Source organism: Seriola aureovittata, chromosome 3 (assembly GCF_021018895.1).
Source record: "Seriola aureovittata isolate HTS-2021-v1 ecotype China chromosome 3, ASM2101889v1, whole genome shotgun sequence".
Classification (NCBI taxonomy): domain Eukaryota; kingdom Metazoa; phylum Chordata; class Actinopteri; order Carangiformes; family Carangidae; genus Seriola; species Seriola aureovittata.
In genome coordinates this window covers 14,586,470-14,609,050 of record NC_079366.1, presented here as the reverse complement: position 1 = coordinate 14,609,050, position 22,581 = coordinate 14,586,470, and the positions used below count along the sequence as shown (strand labels likewise).

General features: G+C 38.1%; 1 protein-coding gene across 6 annotated transcripts in view; it reads right to left on the bottom strand.

The window, feature by feature from the left end:
- Nucleotides 1-3,124: 3,124 nt before the first annotated feature.
- tnrc6c2 (trinucleotide repeat containing adaptor 6C2) overlaps nt 3,125-22,581 on the bottom strand; it is a 139,832-nt gene continuing 120,375 nt past the window's right edge. For all 6 annotated transcript variants that reach the window (XM_056372616.1, XM_056372618.1, XM_056372617.1 and 3 more), the window contains 15 exons: nt 22,404-22,481; nt 22,180-22,237; nt 21,666-21,808; nt 21,254-21,400; nt 18,907-19,047; nt 18,244-18,363; nt 17,801-17,884; nt 16,807-17,086; nt 16,157-16,315; nt 14,331-14,522; nt 13,847-13,996; nt 12,571-12,786; nt 11,543-11,616; nt 10,972-11,111; nt 3,125-10,367 (listed from right to left, as the gene is read on the bottom strand). In XM_056372616.1, coding sequence (XP_056228591.1) covers nt 10,019-10,367; nt 10,972-11,111; nt 11,543-11,616; nt 12,571-12,786; nt 13,847-13,996; nt 14,331-14,522; nt 16,157-16,315; nt 16,807-17,086; nt 17,801-17,884; nt 18,244-18,363; nt 18,907-19,047; nt 21,254-21,400; nt 21,666-21,808; nt 22,180-22,237; nt 22,404-22,481 — 2,331 coding nt within the window. In that variant the 3' untranslated portion in view covers nt 3,125-10,018. The remainder of the gene's footprint in view (nt 10,368-10,971; nt 11,112-11,542; nt 11,617-12,570; nt 12,787-13,846; nt 13,997-14,330; nt 14,523-16,156; nt 16,316-16,806; nt 17,087-17,800; nt 17,885-18,243; nt 18,364-18,906; nt 19,048-21,253; nt 21,401-21,665; nt 21,809-22,179; nt 22,238-22,403; nt 22,482-22,581) is intronic.

Genomic DNA, 22,581 nt, shown 5'->3' with positions numbered 1-22,581 from the left:
TTGTATCGTAAGGCATAAAAAGTCATACTATAGTAAGGCATAAAAAGTCATAAAAAACTCATAGGATAGTGGGTCATAAAAAGTCATAAAAACGACATAGTATATAATAAGGCATAAAAAGTCCTAAAACCTCATAGTATAGTAAGGCATAAAAATGCCATAGTATAGTATAGCATAAAAAGTCATAAAAAACTCATAGGATAGTGGGTCATAAAAAGTCATAAAAACGACATAGTATATAATAAGGCATAAAAAGTCATATAAACGACTTAGTATAGTATGGCAAAAAAAGTCATGAAAACGACATAGTATAGTAAGGCATAAAAATGCCATAGTATAGTAAGGCATAAAAAGTCATAAAAAGTCATAGTATAGTATAGCATAAAGAGTCATAAAAACATCATAGTATAGTAAGGCATAAAGAGTCATAGTATAGCAAGGCATAAAAGTCATAAAAACGACATAGTATAGTAAGGCATAAAAAGTCATAAAAAGTCATAGTATAGTATAGCATAAAGAGTCATAAAAACATCATAGTATAGTAAGGCATAAAGAGTCATAGTATAGCAAGGCATAAAAGTCATAAAAACGACATAGTATAGTAAGGCATAAAAATGTCATAGTATAGTAAGGCATAAAAAGTCATAAAAAGTCATAGTATAGTATAGCATAAAAAATCATAAAAACGACATAGTATAGTAAGGCACAAAACATCACAAAAACATCATAGTATAGTAAGGCATAAAGAGTCATAGTATAGTAAGGTATAAAAAGTCATAAAAAGTTATAGTATAGTATAGCATAAAAAGTCACAAAAACGTCACAGTATAATAAGCCATAAAAAGTCATAAAAACGACATAGTTGAGTAAGGCATAAAAAGTCATACTATAGTATAGCATAAAAAGTGCTAAAAATGACAAAGTATAGTAAGGCATAGAAAGTCATACTATAGTAAGGTATAAAAAGTCATAGTATAGTAAGGCATAAAAAGTCATAATATAGTGAGGAAAAAAAGTTATAAAAACCTCAGTATCATAAGGCATAAAACATCATAAAAATAACATAGTATAGTAAGGCATAAAAAGTCATAGTATAATAAGGCATAAAAAGTCATAAAAACGACATAGTATAGTAAGGCATAAAAAGTCATAGTATAGTAAGGTATAAAAAGTCATAGTATAGTAAGGCATAAAAAGGCCTAAAAACATCACACAATATGAAGGAATAAAAACGTCATAGTATAGTAAGGCATAAAAAGTCGTACTATAGTAAGGCATAAAAAGTCGTAATATAGTAAGGCATAAAAAGTCATACTATAGTAAGGCATAAAAAGTCATCATATAGTAATGCATAAAAAGTCATAAAAACGTCATAGTATAATAAGGCATAAAAAGTCATACTATAGTAAGGTATAAAAAGTCATAGTATTGTAAGGCATAAAAACGTCATAAAAACGTCATAGTTTAGTAAGGCATAAAAAGTCATAAAAAACTCATAGGATAGTGGGTCATAAAAAGTCATAAAAACGACATAGTATATAATAAGGCATAAAAAGTCATAAAAACCTCATAGTATAGAAAGGCATAAAAATGCCATAGTATAGTATAGCATAAAAAGTCATAAAAACGACATAGTATAGTAAGGCATAAAAATTCATAAAAAGTCATAGTATAGTAAGGCATAAAAAGTCATAGTATCGTAAGGCATAAAAAGTCATAGTATAGTAAGGCATAAAAAGTCTTACTATACTAAGGTATCAAACGTCATAGTATAGTACGGCATAAAAAGTCAAAAAAGTCATAGTATAATAAGGCATAAAAAGTTATACTATAGTAAGGTATAAAAAGTCATAGTATAGTAAGGCATAAAAAGTCATAAAAAACGACATACTGTAGCAAGGCATAAAAAGTCATAGTATAGTAAGGCATAAAAAGTCATAAAAACGTCATATTGTAGTAAGGCATAAAAAGTCACAGTATAGTAAGGCATAAAAGGTCATAGTATAGTAAGGCATAAAAAGTCAGAAAAAGCCATAGTATAGCAAGGAATAAAAACGACATTGTGTAGAAAGGCTTCAGAAATCTTAAAAACGTCATATTATAGTAAGGCATAAAAAATCCTAAAAACATAGTATAGTAAGGCATAAAAAGGCATAAAAACATCACACAATAGGAAGGAATAAAAACGTCATAGTACAGTCAGGTATAAAAAGTCATAAAAACGACATAAAAACGCCATCCTTTTCCACAAGTGGTCATTTTTGGTTCAGACTGGTGGAAAGGAGTGTGCAAAATTGAAATCCACAAGGGTAGAATTGAGATCCCCAAATAATTTTTTGCTTCACAAATTTTAAATTGATGTATGTGTGTAATTGAATGTATTCACTGATAATTTTTTCATTTGTGGAATCTGTTTGTGTACTTGCAAAGCCTTTTCATTTTTGCAAGAAACTTTTTTGAATTTAAAAAATTAATTTTTTGTATTTGTGGAAGGTGTTTTCTATATTTACAGATTACAGATTTATGCACGGATTGTCGATCTGTTCACACAAATAACATTGAAACAAATGTACCTCCACAGTATAGGATGATGAAATGTTGTTTAAATATGGGATTACAGTACACATTGAGTGTTGCACCTGATTGCACATGTTGTTATGATGGAAGTACACTGTTGCCTTATAAAATGTCACTATGTGAAATGCTTAGATACTAAATACTAACAAAACAGGGGCCCACTTTCAAAACATTGCTATGTAGCAATACTAGTGGTTAAAAACTCTACAAGATGTATTTAAATACCTGCCAAGTCCTAGTACTTTATCATATTGACACTAAAATCATATTGAAACCAAATATTTCCATTAAGCCTTCCTGCATGTTGATTTGCAACTCTACTCCCAATGATAGCTATATTAAAGGGATGACAAATTTGTTGCGTCACAGAATATACTGCCCACCCATAATATGACGTATGTAGCAATATTCATTATATATTCTTCTCTCTCCTGCAGTTATGTTCTTCTTGCATTAAAGTAACATTATTTTGAAATCCTTTTGGGTGATAAGTGAAGCAAACTAGGACCTCCTTTAAAAAAAAAACAAAAGAAAACATGACAACCTGTAACAGCCAAGAAAATTTGTAATTTATTAATATAGTCCGAAAGAAGCTCCATAATTCATGGAAACATTTTTTTCCGGTGCATGTCCTTAACAATCACATTCTATGAGGAGAAAAAAGAACAACATTAAAAGCCACAACTTTGTATTTCAGTTACAGACATTTTTCCTTAATGTTTTTTTTTTTCAAAGTAAAGAGAAAGGCAAAGGCAAAGTACCCCGATTCCCCCACCCTCCCCTTAAAAAACAGACAGCCTTAAAAGTCATGGGCTTTTTTTTTTTCAGTACAACCCACAGTGCTTTAGCAGAAGGATAAGCGCTCATTGGTTAAGGATTACACAGCATGATGACGCAATGTAAAGTTTTGCTAAAACATTAGATGATGATGACAATAAGGAGGTGGGGGAGAAAATAGAGTGGAGGAAATTTGAGCAAGAGACAAAACAAGAACAACCCTACATCAAACCCTGAACCCCAGAGTCTGAGTCGACAAACGCCTGCAGTACAGCTGCAGGGTTTGGACTCTTCCCTCCCGCTTGTGCATAGATCATGATCCTTTAAAAACCAGCTTTATTCCTCCACTTCAACCTGCCTCTGAAAACCATCTGTTACATGAAGACATCTCTCAACTATTGAATACCTGTCACAGGAACAGACATGTTAACAGACAGGAGAGATGATTAAAAATAAAGAAAAAAAAAAATTCTTGCACGATACTCCTGAACTACAGGATGGAAACTTAAACGTACAGTCAAAACATACAAATGTATTTTCTGTCTTTTTGACAATCATACCATTGATCATTGTTTAAATGTAAAGCAATTTCTACTTAGATTTCACATGTAAAGCACTCCACTTTTTTCAAAGTTGATTCTCAGTCTTATTTGGTAAATATGTAACTTGCTACAAACATTTTTTTTTTGTTGTTTTAAAGAAACAATGGTACTCTATATTCTGTTAAACTCATAACCTTCAGTGCTTTCTCGGAGTTTAATTGTTTTCAGTTCCTTTTTTTCACACAAACATTAAATCTATAAATGATGGAGTTGGTATCTGGAACCCTGGCCTTCCTGAGACAAAATCCACATCTTTTATGAGTGTGCAAGATAGTGAGCAAACTGCGTCGTTTACAGAAAACATAAAATCACAACTCAATACATACAGAGATAGTCTGTCCACACTGAAAGAGAAATTAAAACTTGAAGTATGACACAACACTGATCAATCCCAGAGTTCTGAAAGTAGCATAAATCTTCATTTTGCAAGATTTTCATGTCCATATTTGATGGAAATGAATGTTGATGAAATTTCTTTTTTTCTTTTTTCTTTTCTTTTTTCTTTACAACATTCCTGTTATAAATTCCTATTTCCTTAAATTTCAGACAAATGAAATGCTTGTAAACGACAAGTGGCTTTTGCAAAACAAGAACAGAAAAGATAGGCACCTCTGAAATGAGTCTTGTAACAAACTCACCTCCCACACTTTATCCCTTTCCATTTCCACATGAAGTTAACATAGGGATTACTAGTCCTTCTACAGCTATCTATGGCCACAGTTCTTTGTTTTTTCTTTTTTTAACTTTGTATATATTTTTTTTTTTTTACTTTTTTTAAACTTTTTTTACTTTTTTTCTTGATTTTTTTGTATAATTGGAACAAAATGGTGCAATACTCAATGATAATCCTTGTATTGGATTATTCCACAATAAAAGCCACTATAAGGTAGATAACTTTTTACAGATAGAATGAAAAAAAATCCATTAAGTCCTTGAGTAAACATGTACACATGAATTGTCACCATCTCCCCTCCGTACTTAGACTCGTTTATCTACGATTAGCTGAGTGAGGGGTAGAAGACACTCAGTGCAACGTTAGAAGATAATAACAATGTCTATCAGAATAGTTTTTGATAGAACAAACAACAACAAATAAAAGATAAAAACACAAAATATAACATACTGAGTGGAACATAACAGCAGGCCATGTGCCCTGTACACACACAGTTTCTTGCGCACACATTCATACAAACATCTGACTTTCAAGCACACATCTAAGATGACTTTTGCATTTTTTTTTCAGAGATTTTGTATTTGTAACTTAATGCAATAAATTTTTGATATTCTCTAAAAGCCCCTAAGTGTACCTGTCAGATGGAGAGAACAAGAACAAGAATTACTGACTTCACATTACGTTATTGGCGCTCCATGATTCAAGTATTTGTGTTCAATATTTTGTTTTGTTTTGATATGTTTGTGATTTTTTATCAACTGGGTAAAATATGCATTACACCAGATGATTCAGGTTGGGCTTTTAGACAGGCTAATTAACAAACAAATACACATATATACAGTACAAGCACTTCAAAGTACTGTATTATGTCATCAAAACCAGAACGTGCATATCCAAACTCCATAGAAGAAAGACGCAGCTTTCAATCAATCAAGTATCAGTTTATACCCGACCCGAATTCTTTCCTTCGTATCACTTATTTGCGGGGAAAATACATATTGCTCATTTTCAGTTGTATGAAACCAAGACCTATCAAACAAAAAATGAAAAGTTTCAGAGGTTACGATCCAAGAAGTCTGAAGAGGTGATACCACACACCGTACTTGCAGTATATATATATATGTAGTGTATACATACAGTATATACTGTTATCTAGAACAGAGCTGTAGAGAGGAGAGCCTCTCGATGCTGGTGCAGCATGGGAAACCCCCTTCACTGTCAGGGTTCTCCAGTTAGTACAGGATGCTGGGAGGTCCTCGGCTATTGGGTCTGTCTGAGCTTGGATCAAGGCAGTTACAGAAACAGGCAATAGTGATTTTTGCTTGTGTGCTGCAGGACTGCAAGTCCTGAAAGGTAGCCTTTTCCCGTTTTCTTGTTTATTTATTTTTTTTAATTTTTAAACTTTTTTTTTAAATTTTTTTTTTTTCAAATGTTTTTAAGACTTTGTACCTCTTGAAATGCACCCCTCCCCTCTTGCTGATGCAGAGTGAGGGGAGTGAGGCTGATACAGTGGGCCCAAGCCATCTGGGTCTGTGGAAATGTACAGTTCAGTGGGCCTGCTTTGAGCAGGACACAAACATAAAAACGAGATAAATACAGCATCCACAAAAAGGCACCCCGGCCACCAGTCTACTCCTTTAGATGGTGGTAGTAGAGGCTGCTGACCGGAGACGTTTCAGCTAGAAGTGCAGAGCTTTAACATATTATAGATCTTTTTTTTTTCATTTAGATTTTTTAGCATTTTTAAGATTTTTATGTCAAACTTCATAAAAATGACGTTAAAATGCGATTTCATTTTTGGTTTTAAAAAAATATGTACCCGGGATTACCCATCAGCAACTGTGCACTGTAGCAAACTGGAACCCCCAACTGAGTAGATTTTCTCCTTAGCATGGGGCATTCCCCACAAAAGCATTAAAAAAAAAATCTCAGTCATTAAGGGTGTGATGCTGCCGCCCATTTGTTTGATCCCTCCTGTCCCCCGCTGCACCCTCCGCAAAGGTTATCAAAGCTCCTCCAAACAGGGAACAGAAGTGCTGTCTACAAAGACACAGTATGACACAGCAAATTTATATTGGCACATTACGTTGGCATCTTTTACATGCAATAATAGGCCCCCAAGCAGTAACTATAGGCCTTTTAAGAAAAGGATTGAATACAAGCCTTTTCCTTTCCAATTAGGATTAAGTTCGAGGCATGAGGTCTGTACATATTGTTGCGCAGATGGCCTTTTAATTTAAGACTTCACTCTCACAGTAAAAAGGACAGATACGGAGAGCTGCATCTTATACTTGGTATCATCAACTCCCCTACCCTGAGATCAAGCTGGACAGAAGTGTCTTCAGCGCAGAGAGAAAGGCCGACCTTTGATAAAGTGTTCGGACTTTAGTATATGACAGTGTTCTGGTGGCTTAGCCTGACTTTACAGAGACAGTGGCCATTCTGAAGTGCTGACAGGAGTGCGCGGGGGAGAAGTGTTAGGGTTTGCCAAGCTCTGGGAGGAGTGCTCATTCCCAAGTCAGGTTTGGCGTGCTGTAAAGGGCCCCAGCCTCTAGTCTTTTGCATAGAAACAGATACGAGGGCCTGTTGGTGCCTGGTCAGGGGAGGGCTACTGGGTCTGGTTGAGGTGGAGGAGGAGAGGAGGTTATAGCGTAGCAGCTAGGCAAAGGGCAAGGGGGGACAGCCTGCGGGCAGGCGGAGCAGCTTGGAGCGACAAACACCCACACCCTATTTTTTACACATCTCAAGATACTACCTGGAAGTACTACAGAATACTGTCAAACACAAAAGCATGATCAGTTAAAAACAAATAGACAATCAATAACGGTCTGTAGTATTGATCCTCGTTTTGCATTCAATACACAGGATGAACATACAGAGGCACCTCTGACCAAAGTGTTTCTGCATATGAACAGTGAAGGGCTAGTTCAGCAGCCAGTATTTTGTAGACCACTGCATTTAGACAAAAATTAACAATAGAACACACTGGAAAAAAATAAAGTCAAATGATCTTTCAAAAAAAAAAAAAAAAAAAAAAAAAGTACACTGGCAAAAAATCCAGAAATATGACTATTACATCTTCCAGCTAAAGTGATCTTTGTGTCAAAGAACTGAGAGATGGGGGAGAGGGCAGGACGACAGTAGGGTCGAGTGGTGGCAGGCCCCCATTGGAGATGCCGTGTGTGGCAGAGAACCGTGATTGGCCAGTCTTGGAGGAGCCGCTTTCTTACCAGACTGAGGGAGGGTCAAGTGAAGCCCAGGAGGAAATGGCGCTTCCGCTTGACACCCAGAGGACCACAACAGAGAGGCACTCAGTGGACACTCGCCCTCCCCACCCCACTCTGACTCACTCACTGACTCACTGACTGACTGACTGGCTGGCTGACTGGCTCACTGGCCAGCAGGTGTCAGAGACAGCTGACGTTGCAAGTCGAGTGCCTCCAAACAGAACAAGGCTAAACATTTGGAGTAACAGTGATATTCACTTTGATAAAGTTCAAAGAAGAAAAAAAAATCATAGACTGCAGTTTTTTCCCCAAAGTCCAATGGTACATTTCAGTTTTGTTTCCCTTCATCCTGCTATCAGAGGAACAACGCCAGACACATTTCCAAGTAATAGATACAGTACATAAAAGAGCAGGATTTTTTTTGTTGTTTTCAATGTTTTTGCTGCTCCTTTTTTGATTTATTGGATTGCAGTTGAAGCGATTTGCTCTTCATAAGTGCTATGATAAAACCCTTTGAATTTATAAAAGTCTTAGTCTCTTCTGTTTGTACAGTACCAAACGCAAGGAACACTCGTAGGTCTACTGCATTAGGAGAAACCCCTCTTATTTGGTATTGTGCCAGATACCCAGAACCATCCGATCCCGCTGTGGATTCAGTCTCTGTTGGGTGTGGCTGTGGCACGCAGAGAGGAAGTGTGCATTGTTGTGTACCCAGTTTCACTCTTAGTACAGTTTGCTGCATGCACAGCTGCTTCTTCCTCTTCGCAGAGTTTTCCCAACAGTTTCAGGGGGACTGGCGGCCTGGAGGGAATCCAAGTTTTGAAAAGGGGGTAAGTTTTTTGAAGTTCCAAAGTCTTTTGCTGCAATCAGCAACAATCAAAAAAGAGAGAAAAGAAAAACAAAAAACAAAAGAGAAACCAGCTCCGGTGGACATCGAGTATGGACGGAAGAAAGGTCTATGGTGTATATTGCACAATGAACTGTCTCATCAAGGTGAAATTGTATTCCCCACCCCCCCACCCACCCACCCAAAAACTGGCTGACCATAGAGACCACTGGGCTTCATAACAAATTGGACAATATAAAATTCAACAAAGCACCAGTAAGCGACTGGGTTCCAAGTTGAAGGTGACCAGAAGGATCTGGGCTTGCAGACGTCAATGATTAGGTGCCACCGGACATACATAGTCATGTATGGAAACGGAAACACGCAACGAGGTTCACAAATAATCTTCTCTCAGCTTATATGTTGTGATAGATATCAAAAATGCGCTCGGATCTAAACCTACAAAAAAAAAAAAAAAAAAAAAAAACATTTAATAGCTGAGTCAATCCCTTTGAGAAGACAAAATAATTAAGCTGATGATTGGTAGGGCCAGTCACGTGGCCAGGCCTTCTTACTGCCAGTGACAGAGTTGGTCACCAGTCGTGTCCTGTACCACTTGCTGGCTCAGAGGTGAAACTGTGCAAGATTTCAGCTATTTCTTCAGTTACAAAACAAACTAAAAAAGGCGGCTTGGGAAGGACCTGGGCCAGAGAGCACTTAAGGCTAATATTAGTGCTGAGAAACAAATGTTAACATAACTAGTAAAGGTCTTTAAACCACATCATTGGCCATGGACATGCTGGGAATGGTCGTTTTAAGTCTTATTTTGGGATGATATTTTTCTTTTTTTGGAGGGAAAAGGAAAGTCTCAGATGGCAGCTTTGATTGCTTCTCCTAAAAACACTTCACACAGAATGTCATGTATACTTATGGAAAAACTAAAAACACTTAAAAGGTTTCTTTGTGTTGTGTCTCATTTCAGTTTGTTTTATATGATGCATTTCAAAAATACCAAAAGGAAAAAAAAAAAAAAAAACGTGCTTTTTTTTCCCCAAAAAAGGTAAACCAAACCAAAATAAAAACTACAAAAGTAAAACAGAAGGACTGGAGTCTGCAGTCTGTGTGGTGGGGACCCCCTCCTTCTGAATCACAATTCACAGTTCAAAAAGGTTCAAATTGATACTGATTATCACCACATGATTTGCTTGGGTTTTGCTCCTGTTCATATTGAAAATTTTTTTTGTATGTTTTGTTATTTTTTTGCCCACCCCACCCTCCACTGATGGTGGTGGTGGTGGGTTGGTTGGTTGGTTGGTTAGTGTATCGTGGCATCATCCTACATGGACTCCCCACTCAGCAGATCTCCAGGCAGAAGGGTGTTTATGGGGGTGGGGCTTCCGATCACACGGGCATCCTCTCCGCCCGGCGGTCCCCACAGGCTAGAGTACTGGGGCACCCCGCCCCACAGCAGGTCGCCTCCGCTTGCCTTGCCTCCACCGCCGCTGTTGCTCCACTGGCCAATTGAGTGGGACTGCGCTGCCCCGCCCATCCGGTTTTGATTGGTTCCGGGGTTGGCCTGCCAGCTAGTGGTGTTTGCCCCTAGCGACTGACCTTGTGCAAAGAAGCGGTTCACCTCCTCCTCGCCGGCAAACTCTGCCAGGATGGTGGTGTTTCCAAGCACACACCTTACATAGGACAAAAGGGGATATCATTGACCTTACAATGAAAAGGAACTTGTAGTTTGTCAAGAGCTTGCTCATTCTGTTATGCTTTTTCATGCACTGCCTTAACAACATTTTGTGCAGCTAGTAATGAAAAGTAGGTCACATGTCTTGTATTTTGTTTCCATGACAACCAGTTGCTACCGTGAGCAAAACAAAATTGGGGATAAATCTTAAGACTATTACAGATAAAGCACAGACAGTAAGCCCCCAGACTGGCTCTACTCTGGTATTTTGTCCCATTTCACTTTCATGATTACAATAATGACTGTTAAAATTAGAATATAGCTGACTGCAACATGACTCCCCAACCTACTCTTTCATGTGACTGCCCAAATACAAAAATAACTTTGTCTGCACTCATCCAAAAGCTGCATTGTTCTCAGTATGGGAAAACCCCAGTAAGAACCCAGGAACTTTTTTTTCCTATTTTATTTCTCAGTTAAAGTTCCTTAATTTTAATAGGAAAGAGGAAGCCACATTTAAAAGCAAAAAGGTGGAAAAATGAATTTAATTCCAGCTTCCTAAGCTCATGCTAGCTGATGACAGAGATTTTGCTGAGGCTTACATGTGCAGAGACTTCTGGGCCTTGGCGGCCTCGTCCTTGGAGCTGTAGCGCACCACGGCGTTACCCTGGGTCAGGTTGAGGTGGAATGTGATCAGGGGGCCATGCTGCATGCACAGGGTCCGCAGAGTTGAACCATCAATCTGGAGCACAGAAGAAAACCAAAGTGCAAAATAATTGCAGTTACAATTAATATCTGAGTTTATTCATCTATTTTACATGATATTTTCAGTCACAATTTTAAATTCAACTTTCATTTTTGTCCTTTTTTGTTTTCTTTCTTTTTTGGAGTGGTTTGTTTGAGTATTCTTGCACTGACAATTCACTTTCCCACTTTATCTCACTTCAGTCATTTTACTTTTACTTTCTCACCTTTGCAAACAAATAAACAACATGAATCTTTTCATATCACACAACTGAAAGCACAAGATCATGTTTGTTCTACTTGCATCCTACCCTAAAGCCATCAGATGAATCACTACTATCTTTGAATTCTGCATGTTTAATTGTTGCCTCTACTCATAATACAGTGTGGCTTCAATCCAGCTAAGGGTTAACATCACAGAGTACGCACTTGTGGGGTGAGATTCCTCAGCACCAGCCAGCTGCTGGTCCTGGTGGAGCTTTCAGTACTCCAGGTGGCTCCCTCTGTAAGAGAAATGAAGACACAATTATATATAATGTAAAAAAAAAAAGTAAGATTTTCTGTGACTCTGTCAATACAGGCTATTGCCTTTATATTACAGTAATTTGGGTTAATGTTAAAATTAAAAAAAAGTTGGTCTAATATGCAAATGTAATTTTGTATCATGTAATCATGTAAAGTATGTGTGTCACGCTTTTTCAACATGGTGCAGGAGCGCAGGGGTTGATGACAGAGTTTAAAACAAAGGAAAACGTGACACACTCAACTGATTGTTATCTACTTCCATGCACGACTCTTGTCTGTGCTACTAAGAGTGCTCTTTCCTCTTTGACCTATATGAACAAAGACGTGTCATGTCAAAACAAGGTCACATGTATGATGTTTAAATGTGGCTTTTTGCTGAGCCGGTAAACCTCAAAATGTCAGTTTAGCAAGGTGTTTTCAGCCAGCACTTTGAAAGCGAGTACAGAGTCGCAGCTTTGAACTACACCACACCTATGCATTTATAGTCATGTCTGCGTTTGCTAGGTGTGAAATACATTATAGCAAGATATAGCAATAGTCTTCATTTACCAGAGATGTTGTAAATAGCTTCAGCTATTTGAGAAAAATTCTTAGTTGCAACATGATATTTGTTTCTTAAAAAGTTAGTGGATTTATATTGTAAATATAATAAGATATATTAAAAGATATCTCGTCCATATAAAGAGAAACACCTCAAAATAAAACCTGAGACTCACAATTGTTGATAAACTTTGTAATATTTCCCAAGTATAGAATTAATTTGGACATACACAAGTAGATGCAAATTTCTTGTATCAATTTTTTTTCCACTTTCTTTCAATATTATGCTTTGAACTGCAGGTTGATTGAATTGTCTGAAGGAATGGTGCATGAGTTTGTGACCAGTGTGTAGTAAGTCCCATTAAGTGCTTCTCATAAAAATGAGTGCTCACCAGAGGAGTAGGAGCCGCTCCAGCCTTGGGCCAGACCCAGTGAGTTACCGCCCCATGTGGAGGAGGGCTTGGTGTTGGTGAGGCCTGGTGGGGGCCGAGAAGGCGCCACAGAGTTGCGAGGTCCCTGGGGGACTTTCCACAGCTCATGGGACAGAGAGCCTTGGCTCTGGGAGATGGGCCCTTGGGACCAGGTGGACTTCATGTCAGACAGTTTACCTTTACAGAGAGAGGATGGGGAGATGGACAGTTGAGAGAATAAAGTTAAAGACAAAGATGTAGAGATAGAAGTAAAATGTAACAACATCTATGTTTAGAATTTGAAAATGTGGCACTCCATTAGGGGTAGCATTAAAAAAGTCTCTGATGCAAACAGCAATGCAAGCCACTAATTCCTTATTTTCCATACTTAATTTTCCCCAAAATTAGTCTGGCTAAAATTTAAAAATATGTTAAAACATACAAAGTATTCTTCTCAATCTTGAAAATGTTGATGATTTATTTGAACTAAATCAGATAAAACTCATTGCACCCACCAGAAATATTTATGTTTCAATAGTGAAGCAACACAAACACACACACACAAACAAAACACAGGGTGTGTACTGATGTCATGACCGGCTTGGGTGAGGCTGGTATTTTTGTGGGTTGGATCAAAGAGGCACAGATGGCTCACATTTAGGTGAGGTTGCTGTCTTAGTATCAGTAAAGGCGTTGACTAAAGGCACTGAGGGAACAAGTTTAGGTGTGATTTGGAGTAAGAGAGGTCATGAAATAGGTCAAGGTTTAGGTAAGGTTTAGAATAAGTAAGGAGCCTAAGACAGTGTCTTGTGACTGTCTTAAGGCTATTAGGGCTCCCATTTGGGTGAGGAGGGATATAGCAGGTCCACATAGGGAGGCAAGATACTCTGGATGTGTACCTGAGCTGTCCCCATCACAGGATGACAGACTGAAAGAGCTAGAGTAGTCACTGACTGGCCAGTCACTGCTGGTTGGCGGCAGAGAGCCATTCTGAAGTGGTGGAGCTGGGGAAGTGGCTATATGAATGTAGAGTAACCGTGTTGTGGGCAGAAAGAAAAAGAAAACAAAAAACAAGTAACTTCATGTCAGCATCAGTACAAGCACAATACTGGGTCCTGTGGTGGAGTACAGATAGTAACATGGGTCAGCTTGTCTAAGTGAGTATTCATTTGCATCAGAGTCACTTTACACGGCATGTTTTGGTCAAGTGTTAGGGGTTGTCTTTTATTGATATTTATGGTTATGCTTCTGTTCATACCTCCATTTCTGTCCCGCAGCAGGTATCGATTGACATCGTGGATGTTGGTGTTGATGGTGGGACCGCTGGGAACGCTGCCAGGGGTCATGTTGGGGTCATTCTCAGGGTCGATGTTCTGAAGGCCCTTCCATGGCACACCTGGGCAGAACTCTAAGGGCAAAAAATAAAGTGCTGAATAACGTTTTTTTTTTTGGTTTTTTTTAAACACAACAAGATCAAATCTTATAGAACTTTAAGATTGCCATCACATGGCTTCCAAACAGTTTAAACAAAAACAGAAAAAACCTCAAATAAACTTCCTCTTTTTTTTTTGCAGTTGCAAAAATCATTCATTGCTCTTTTACGGTCAACTTTCAGTGTACAATGCTGATTGCAACCCTCTCAGGTTTGACCATTACAAAAATAATTCTCCAAGTAGCAGCAACTATAAACCAGTATGACTCCTAAAAATGTGCAATATTCTTTATTTATATTTTCTCCTCACCTGGGGGCCAGTTAATGTTGGTCCCATTAGAGATCTTTTCACTGGGGCTCTTGCCCTGGCCCCAGCTGTCTGGGGGCACCAAGGGGCTGGTGGGGGACTCAGAGCTGGATATAAGATTGTAAGGGCTGTATGAGTCCTCCAGTTGGGGGGGCTTGCCAGGGGGGCCCAGGGTAGAGGCAGCAGATATGGCACCTACAAGACAAATAAGAGACTAAATTGAAATCACTATTAAATTAATTACATTTTAAATTAGATTAGATTCAATTAGATTGAATACAAAAATACTGTTAAATGCACAGATTATAGGAATTATATTGTATGCCAGACATTTTTTTTTTAAATTACTTTTGTTCATAATATCAACTTTAATAAGTCATAACATAGGCAAACACTAAAAATACAGATTGAAGGCTTTTTCAGAGTTAAATGTCACTGGTGTGATGTCTACAATAAAATAAGATTACTGATACTCTGAATCTCTTTTAAGGCCATCAACACATGTTTCTATAGTGCATGGAAAGGAAAATTACTGAAAAAAGATAACTGTTAGATCCTAATCAAAGTGAATGTTTGCTGGCAGGATGTGTGGAGGAAAAAAAGGCGCATGTGTGATGATATCTTAAATGTTAAAATGGAAACTGTGGGGGTCAATAAGTTGGTGTCACTAAGCCATTTACTCAACTCACGACACAGTCCAAATGTGCCTTTTTTCTGGAGATTACATTTAAAAATTGTGTATTATAGGTCATATATACGTGGACTTAATATTTCCATGTACATGTTCCCTTTGAATGGTGCTGGCACTGACTATGTTACAAACGAAGCCTGTTACCTAAAGACTCCACCCATTAAGCCACCAAAGACTAGGCTGTCACAGTTTATCATGTATCTCTATGGTATTTGTGACCAAAGAGCTTGAAGAGTGCGAGTATGAGATTGAAAGACCTGTATGCTGCAGTTTGCCTTCTTTACTGTATTTTATTTACTGGTATTTAATTCTAATTCAAAGATGAACACACTTTTTTGGTTATTTTGTTTTGAAAAAAATAAATGTACTTTATTTAACCATGTTCAGAGGTGAAAAATACCATACATTTACTACTGCACAGAATGATCAGGGAGTGTAAAATGGAGGTTTGTGTGAGATCTGGGGTGTGTACCAGTCTACAAAATGTGGTGTCAGGGCATCCATTTGGATGAGGAGAGGTTTAGCAGGTTGTGAAACTGAAAAAGCACGAGCAGCCTCTAGCTGACCTGTCTCTGCTAGTGTAGAGCACTATGATACCTAAGGTGTTATTGGAGCTCAGAATCAGCTTGCAGTTAAGTGTACAGAGAAAAGGTTTCTGAGTGAAAACAAGCTAGTGTCATTTGTTGAAGTTCTCACCTGCAAACAAGCCAGAGAGGCTGAAATTAGTCAGGATGGGTGGGTGACATTATCAATTATGATTTTAAACAGGTTTTACAGTACTTGAGAAAATCACTGTTGTTTTCATAAAACCTGTATTAAACTTGTGTAGTCGTTAGCTATGAAATCTCACTTTTGCACAATTTTTTTCTCTCAGTATAGAAAGGAACTATTGCATCAACTAAAAAGAGTGACATTTTTCTCTTATTTCTAAACCCTGATGAATTATAGCTGCTATTGTATAACTTCTTAGCTGCCTAACAGTTAACAATACAGCAAATGGGCTAGTGGACTGTATCAATTCATATGAAAACATCATATGTGAAATGTCCACAGTAAAGCTGGTTTCATTTTTAACTTTTTATCACTGTATGGATTGAATGAATGTGTGCATGCTTGTCTGTGTTTTTCTGAAACATACCATGCTTATTGAGGTTGTTCTCCATGTTTGAGGAGTTGCCAGAGTCCATGGAGTTGGAGTGTGTCCACTGGGACAGGCGGGATTGGGGCTGAGGGGGTTCCTTCAGGGACAGACCCCCAACCTCCATGCAGTTTACATTCATGTTTGGATTCAGTCCAGCTGCAAACACAAAAATAACTTCTAAATAAATGAAATAACGTCTTTTTTATTTTATTCATAATATGCAAGTTGGCAGTGGAAGATTTGTATCCATTAGCAAAAATCTAGTAAAAACAGCTCAAAATAAAGCAGGAAAATATCCACCTTTTAATTACATGAAAGAACTGTTCATTGATCCTTGTTTAGGAGATGAGGTGTTAATATGTTGTCAGAAGATAGAAAAAGTTCAATGTGAATCTGCAGTACTCAGAAAAATGGCTAGTTGAATTTTTCCCTTTTGTTGGAAACATTCATAAGTGCTTCACATAATTTATGACTTATGGGTGGCAACACTATACATTATGAGTACAGATGCATGCATGACAGGGTTGCTACCTAAAGAGCAGCAGAAGAAAATTGTTAGTCTCAACATGCAAGCTACATGTTGTCAAATTCACATTGTTTGAGCAAAAATCACCATCAACCTGGTACTTTCCCTGTCCTAGACTCACAGAGAGGGTAGGTGCTGTAGGCGTTGGGCGAAGATGGCGGCTCTTTGGTGTGCAGTGTGTCGGCAAGGCCCGGAGCCTGGTGTGGGCCTGTGAAAGGGTCCAGGGTTGATTTGCCGGAGCCAGGGCCTCCGGCGAGGCCACCAGGGGGATGCAAACCAGTGGAGGAGGAAGAGGAGGAGGAATGAGAGGGAAGTTGCTGCTGCTTCATCAGCAGCGCCTGGTACAGCTGACGCTGGTGCTGCTGGATCTGCTGCTGCATGTTGGTGATTGTACGTGCAACCTGGAAGAAAAGAGAGGGGAAAAGAGAGGGACTGTCACAACAATGTATCACAAAAGAAAGTGTTGGACAATGAGGGTGCGGAAAACAGAAGATTAATCACATTATATGACGGCAAAAGCAAGCTGGATGGAAAAATAATGAGAGAGAGAGAGCAAGCGAAAGAAAGAGTGAGGAGGGAGGAAAAACAGCTGAGGTTAGAATGAAAGGGATGAGAAAATAAGAGGATGAAAAGGTATTAAACAAATGAAAATAGGTAGAGAAAAGAAGCAAAAACAGAAAACCAAGGAGAAAGGAGAGATGATATGGAAATAAAGATTATTAGGTTTATTAAAAGTTTTGAAAAATCATGGGAGGAACAAGCACTTTTTCAAAAAGCTCTTTCAACAGGCCTTATCTTAAAGACAGGCCACTAATATCTGTATAACAAAAAGAACAATCAAAAAAGGAGAACAAACTTGTTCTCCTTTCGTGAAAAGGAGAACAAGGGACTGACTAATGTTGAATAGGAAGTGCCTGTGCAAATATTACTTTAAGTTTGAGCAACTTTTGTTTAACAATGTTTTCCCCTCTGTCATGTGAAACACCAAATATCTGTTGAGAAACAAGCTGCATCACAGTGTTTTCAGTCAGTGCTCACATGCGGTCACGCACATGAAATAAGTTACTTTTACGATCATAAGTTTTGTGGCTGCAATGATGCATTTGTTGACTCACTTGCTGCTCTTGTTGTCTAATGGGTCCGGAAACATTGCGCTGCGCCTGCATCATCTGCTGCTGGATTTGTAAACGCTGGTACGCCTGAATGAAGGGAACCCAAAGTACAAAACATTAATAAAAAACACATTAATAGAGGGAAAACTAAAACACTATGAGAGAGGGGTCACCTGTTTTGTGTGTTATTTTCACCAATTAAGCTCTACTTTCTCATGTGTTTTCACATGGACACATTTAAGTCTTCATTGGATATTTGTCACTCATTGCAAATGGCAAAATGACAAAAAGTCAGATATGTTTTGTTATTGTGGTTTCATCTCCTTTCCATTCAGATTAGAGCCAGGACCACTTTAAAAAGTTCATGACACACATTTTCTGCCAAAAGCCTCTAAGTAAATGATGGGCTACAAATTAAACAATTGGAAAGCGGGATGTTGACTTACCATTTGCAGTTGCTGAAGTTGGTACAACAGGGTCATTTGTTGAGGGTTTATTGGTGAGGTTAAAAGTGCAGGGTTCAGACCTATGTTTTTTGCTGCAAACTGCAAGAGCTGTGCTTGGACCTGGAGGGAATAGAAGAATGTGGAGGCAAAAATGGGAGATGACAAGTTAGTCACTGCAAATCACAACAACTGCACAAGAGCCACTTCTGGCGAGGTAAAATTAGTCATTACTACATGTGTGCAAGGAGGTAAAGAGAAGCGAAAGGGACTGGCAGAGGAGGCTTGCACAGCCAAGAGGTTTTAACACTCCCAGTATTGTTACCAGACAATAACTTATAATGAGTTTTTATCTTCACAGTATATTTCTGCTCCTTTACTTCTACAATTATGAATTTTCATCAAAGATGTATGATACGCTGAAAAATCACTGTGATGTAGCACAAATTACAGCCACATTCAGGGGACAGTTTTAATAGAATAAGACAAGGAATGAGAAAAAATGCAGACTATGCACTAGTTGAGAAATCTGTATTTACAATTTTGGGTGTCAAATTGTGTTCCCTGGTCAGAGTCAACCAACTTTAACCTGGTCCAGTGTGTTATGAACCGATATAGCTCCATGTTACACATCCAATATGTCCATTATTATGTGTGTGTCTCTACCTGAGGGGAGAGAAACTGAGGCACTTGAGCACGTAGACTAGGCTGGGAGGAGCTGAGAGGTGGCACAGGTGGCTGAGGAGGCTGCTGCTGCATGGCCCGGGTTTGTGCTGCTCCACTACTGCCAAACATTCCACTGGGTATCTATAAGTAAGAGTCATAAAGGCACCATGAATCCTCTTCAACACATCCATAATTCACATTACTGAAGCTATTCTATGACATTTCTTAATTGAAGAGATGAGCTACCCAACTGGGAAGAAATGTGTGTATATGACCAATCCAGCAAACAGATAAGTAAGGTCAAGAGATAAGTCTTCAACTGTCATGTCTTCATGAGTTTGATGGATTCATTCAATACATGACTGAGTGCACTTGAATTAGATGAAAAAAATGTTTTAAGGTGCATTCAAAAGCCTGTTGGGTCAGTGATATTGCCAGCCCACATAGCAATGCCAAAAAACATTTTTCAAAGCATTTATCCTCAAGGTCTAACTTCACACTACACCTTGTGCACCAAAGAATGTACTGAATACCAAGTGAGAGCAACCAGGTATTTAGACCATGAAACTCTGACTATTTTCATTTTTCAAATAGCCCAAAACAATTAGCCAAGGGGTCTCCAACACATCGCTTGCAAGCTACTAGTGTCTTGCTCCTGTTTTAGAGTAGCTCGCCCAAAGGTTCAGAGAATATAGTATTTACAAACCATGGATTCACAGTACAAACATTAAGCAACACAACCTCACTCAGTAAAACTGCTCAAAATGCTATACAATCAAATACAGACATCCCACCCATATTCAACACTAGGTATTTTTTTGTTAAACAGTCGTCAGTCAAATGAGTTAGGCTGCTCTCAACTTTATTTATGTGCCGTCTTAGTATCTATTTTGGATAATGTTAAATTAAATGTTATAAATCCTCACTTATATGAACAGATGTAAACTAAACTTTTCCAAGCAGCAGGAAGTATGTTTTCATGGAATAAGTGAGTTACACTGTGGGTTGCATCATGAGCCCCCTTTTTTTAGCCTGCATTTGTTTACATTGTGGAAAACAAAGCATGCTGAATTGGCTATTATAAGTTCATGTTTGCTATGTACTATTGGATCATTGGATTTATTGACAACTATAACTGTATTATTCTGATACTAAAGAAACTGTTGAAACGTGATGATTCCCAGGCGTTCTGAAGTTACAAGGAGCTTATTTTTTCTCTTGAATTCTAGGAATATAGAATTGATGTTTATTTGCAATGGACATAATTGCATTCTTGGTAGTGTAGTAAGTCAAACTGAATCTAAAAATATGTGTTTTCATGTCTGCATGTTCAGGTTTGACAAAATTAAGACTGATTTTTGACATAAAAATTGATCCTCAAATTGACACTGTTGTGATGTCTGATGTGGGTTTAAGATTATTTCAAAACATGAGTTTTGGATATTGATATTTGATGACAAGTTGCATAAAAAAACAGCTTATTCAGCTGGTTTGGTTTGGAGAGCATTTTTTGGGTTTTTATATGAATAAATGTATCTAGTAATATAAAGACATGAGCGGCTCTTAGCCACTCTCGGTTTGTCAAAGTAGCTCTAAGAGGAAAAAAGGTTGGTGACCCTTGAATTAGCCTGTATAAGGTAGTTTTATCCACATTTTGTATTCCATGTTGCTGTTGCTTTCTATTCAGTGAAAACACCACAAAAAAGCCCGCTTACAGTGCCTTTGTTTGGGCTTCAAGGACATACTGGAGTTTTCTGGGCCATGGCTGCCTATGGGGGTGATATTTGATAGAGCTTAACTATCTGATTTCAATGGGCACTTCAGGCAAGGTCATACACACATAAGTGAGCAACAGAAAAGTAGAGATTTAGGAGCGCATGCCGGTAGAGAGATGTGTCTGAAACAAATTCAATTTATGTTATTGCCATCATCGCATGATATACACTTAAATCCTGCACAAAACCATTCCATTTCAAAATGATGGTTATGAAGTTATGATGTGATAAACAGACTGTTGATAAAATTGGGTTTTGCACTGAATAAGGTTTTGCTCTCAGTATATTTTGTTATTAATAAAGCAGCTGTTCAAATGTACTCAAGTACTTTGTTTTTCACTGTACATTAATATGGAGGGAAAATGACAGCTGCAGGGTTAGCTTCTTTATAGCATCAACTCCCACAGTCTGAACATTTTTAACTCAATATTAACAGAGTATTACAAGCTTCACCAAGGTAGGTTTTACTGCAGGTTTGTTATTTAAATTGTGTAACATTGTCAAGGGTTATATTTTTCAACTCAAGGTTCTGTGGCATTGTGTAGTGCAACTGTGTGTGCTCACTGTGTTACCTGTCTGTTGTTCAAGTTTTGCATGGCCAGCCCCGGGTTGCCCTGTCCCAGACCCTGCCCAGGAAGGCTACTGTTGGCCAGGGGGAGCTTCAGGCTGGGGGAAGGCAGAAACGGTGATGGGGGGGTGTCATCTGACAGAACACCATCCTGGACCAGAGAAAAATAAATAGTTAATGAGAGAATGAAGAGATAAGAAAATAAAGACACATTCAAATACACATTCCAAACATAAATTATTAAGTATGTGAAGATGGATTTTATCCTAATATTGTACTGGTCTGATCAGATAGTGATATTAATAATAACTTTTTTTTAAACCTTTCTTTGTAACACACGTCAAAATGGTTACTGTAAATCTATTAAAAAACAGCAAATGCCCACAAAATGATCAGTTGCTAATTTTTTTTTTTACCTTGTCAAGAAAGTTGTTGCGGTCAGAGGGATCTTTGGAGAGTGCAGAGGGCCGACACACCAGGGGCTTGTTCATGCCGTTGCTGTAATCAGACATGCCCATGCCCCGCTTGTCCAGGTCCGTCTTCTTCTCCAACAGGGCGCCTGGGAACAGAAAGGAGAATGCTAAAAGTTTTTATGAAATCTAGACATGGAAATACACTGCATGACAAAACCAAATATCACAATCATTTTTTAGGCACTTCATCTAATAAGTGATATGTTTTGAATGCATTTTTTCTTCAAGAAATGGCTATATTACATTAATTAAATACAATGTATTTACTGAAAAATGTATGGTTTGGTATAATTCCCAATCAAAGAGGAGATGTAGCAACAGTGTTAAGTAATGAATGAATTAATTTGAAAAATATGAAAAAAAGGCTTATTTGTGCTGTTACACTGATTAAAACCATTTCATTTTGGCGTTTTGCAATATATATGCAAGACACACAGAAACATGTCGGTAAACTTACTCATGGCCTGGTCAAGGTTCATGTTGTTGCTTTTCAAAGCCTCCTCAGCAGGGTCTCTCTGTAACACATGGATAACATGCGCTTGTCAGTGACCATGGTTTAATTGTAAGAAGGGTTATATTTATGGCCTGCTTGAGTAAAAACCTAAAAGAAAAGTCTAAAGAAAACTTATCAGTGATATATGTCAGTGTCAGAAAAGCTTTCCAAATATTTTCTAAATATACCGGAAAGCCCATGTCAGTGAGCTGTTTGATGAGACGGTTCATGATCCAGGCCTCATCTGGCTTGTTGCCCATTTTCCCCTGACAACACACAAGTGAAAATATCTTTAATTAATTTTACCAACAATTAAGTTCGTTCAAATGACAACAATTCCCAACATTATCATTTATCACTATGTTT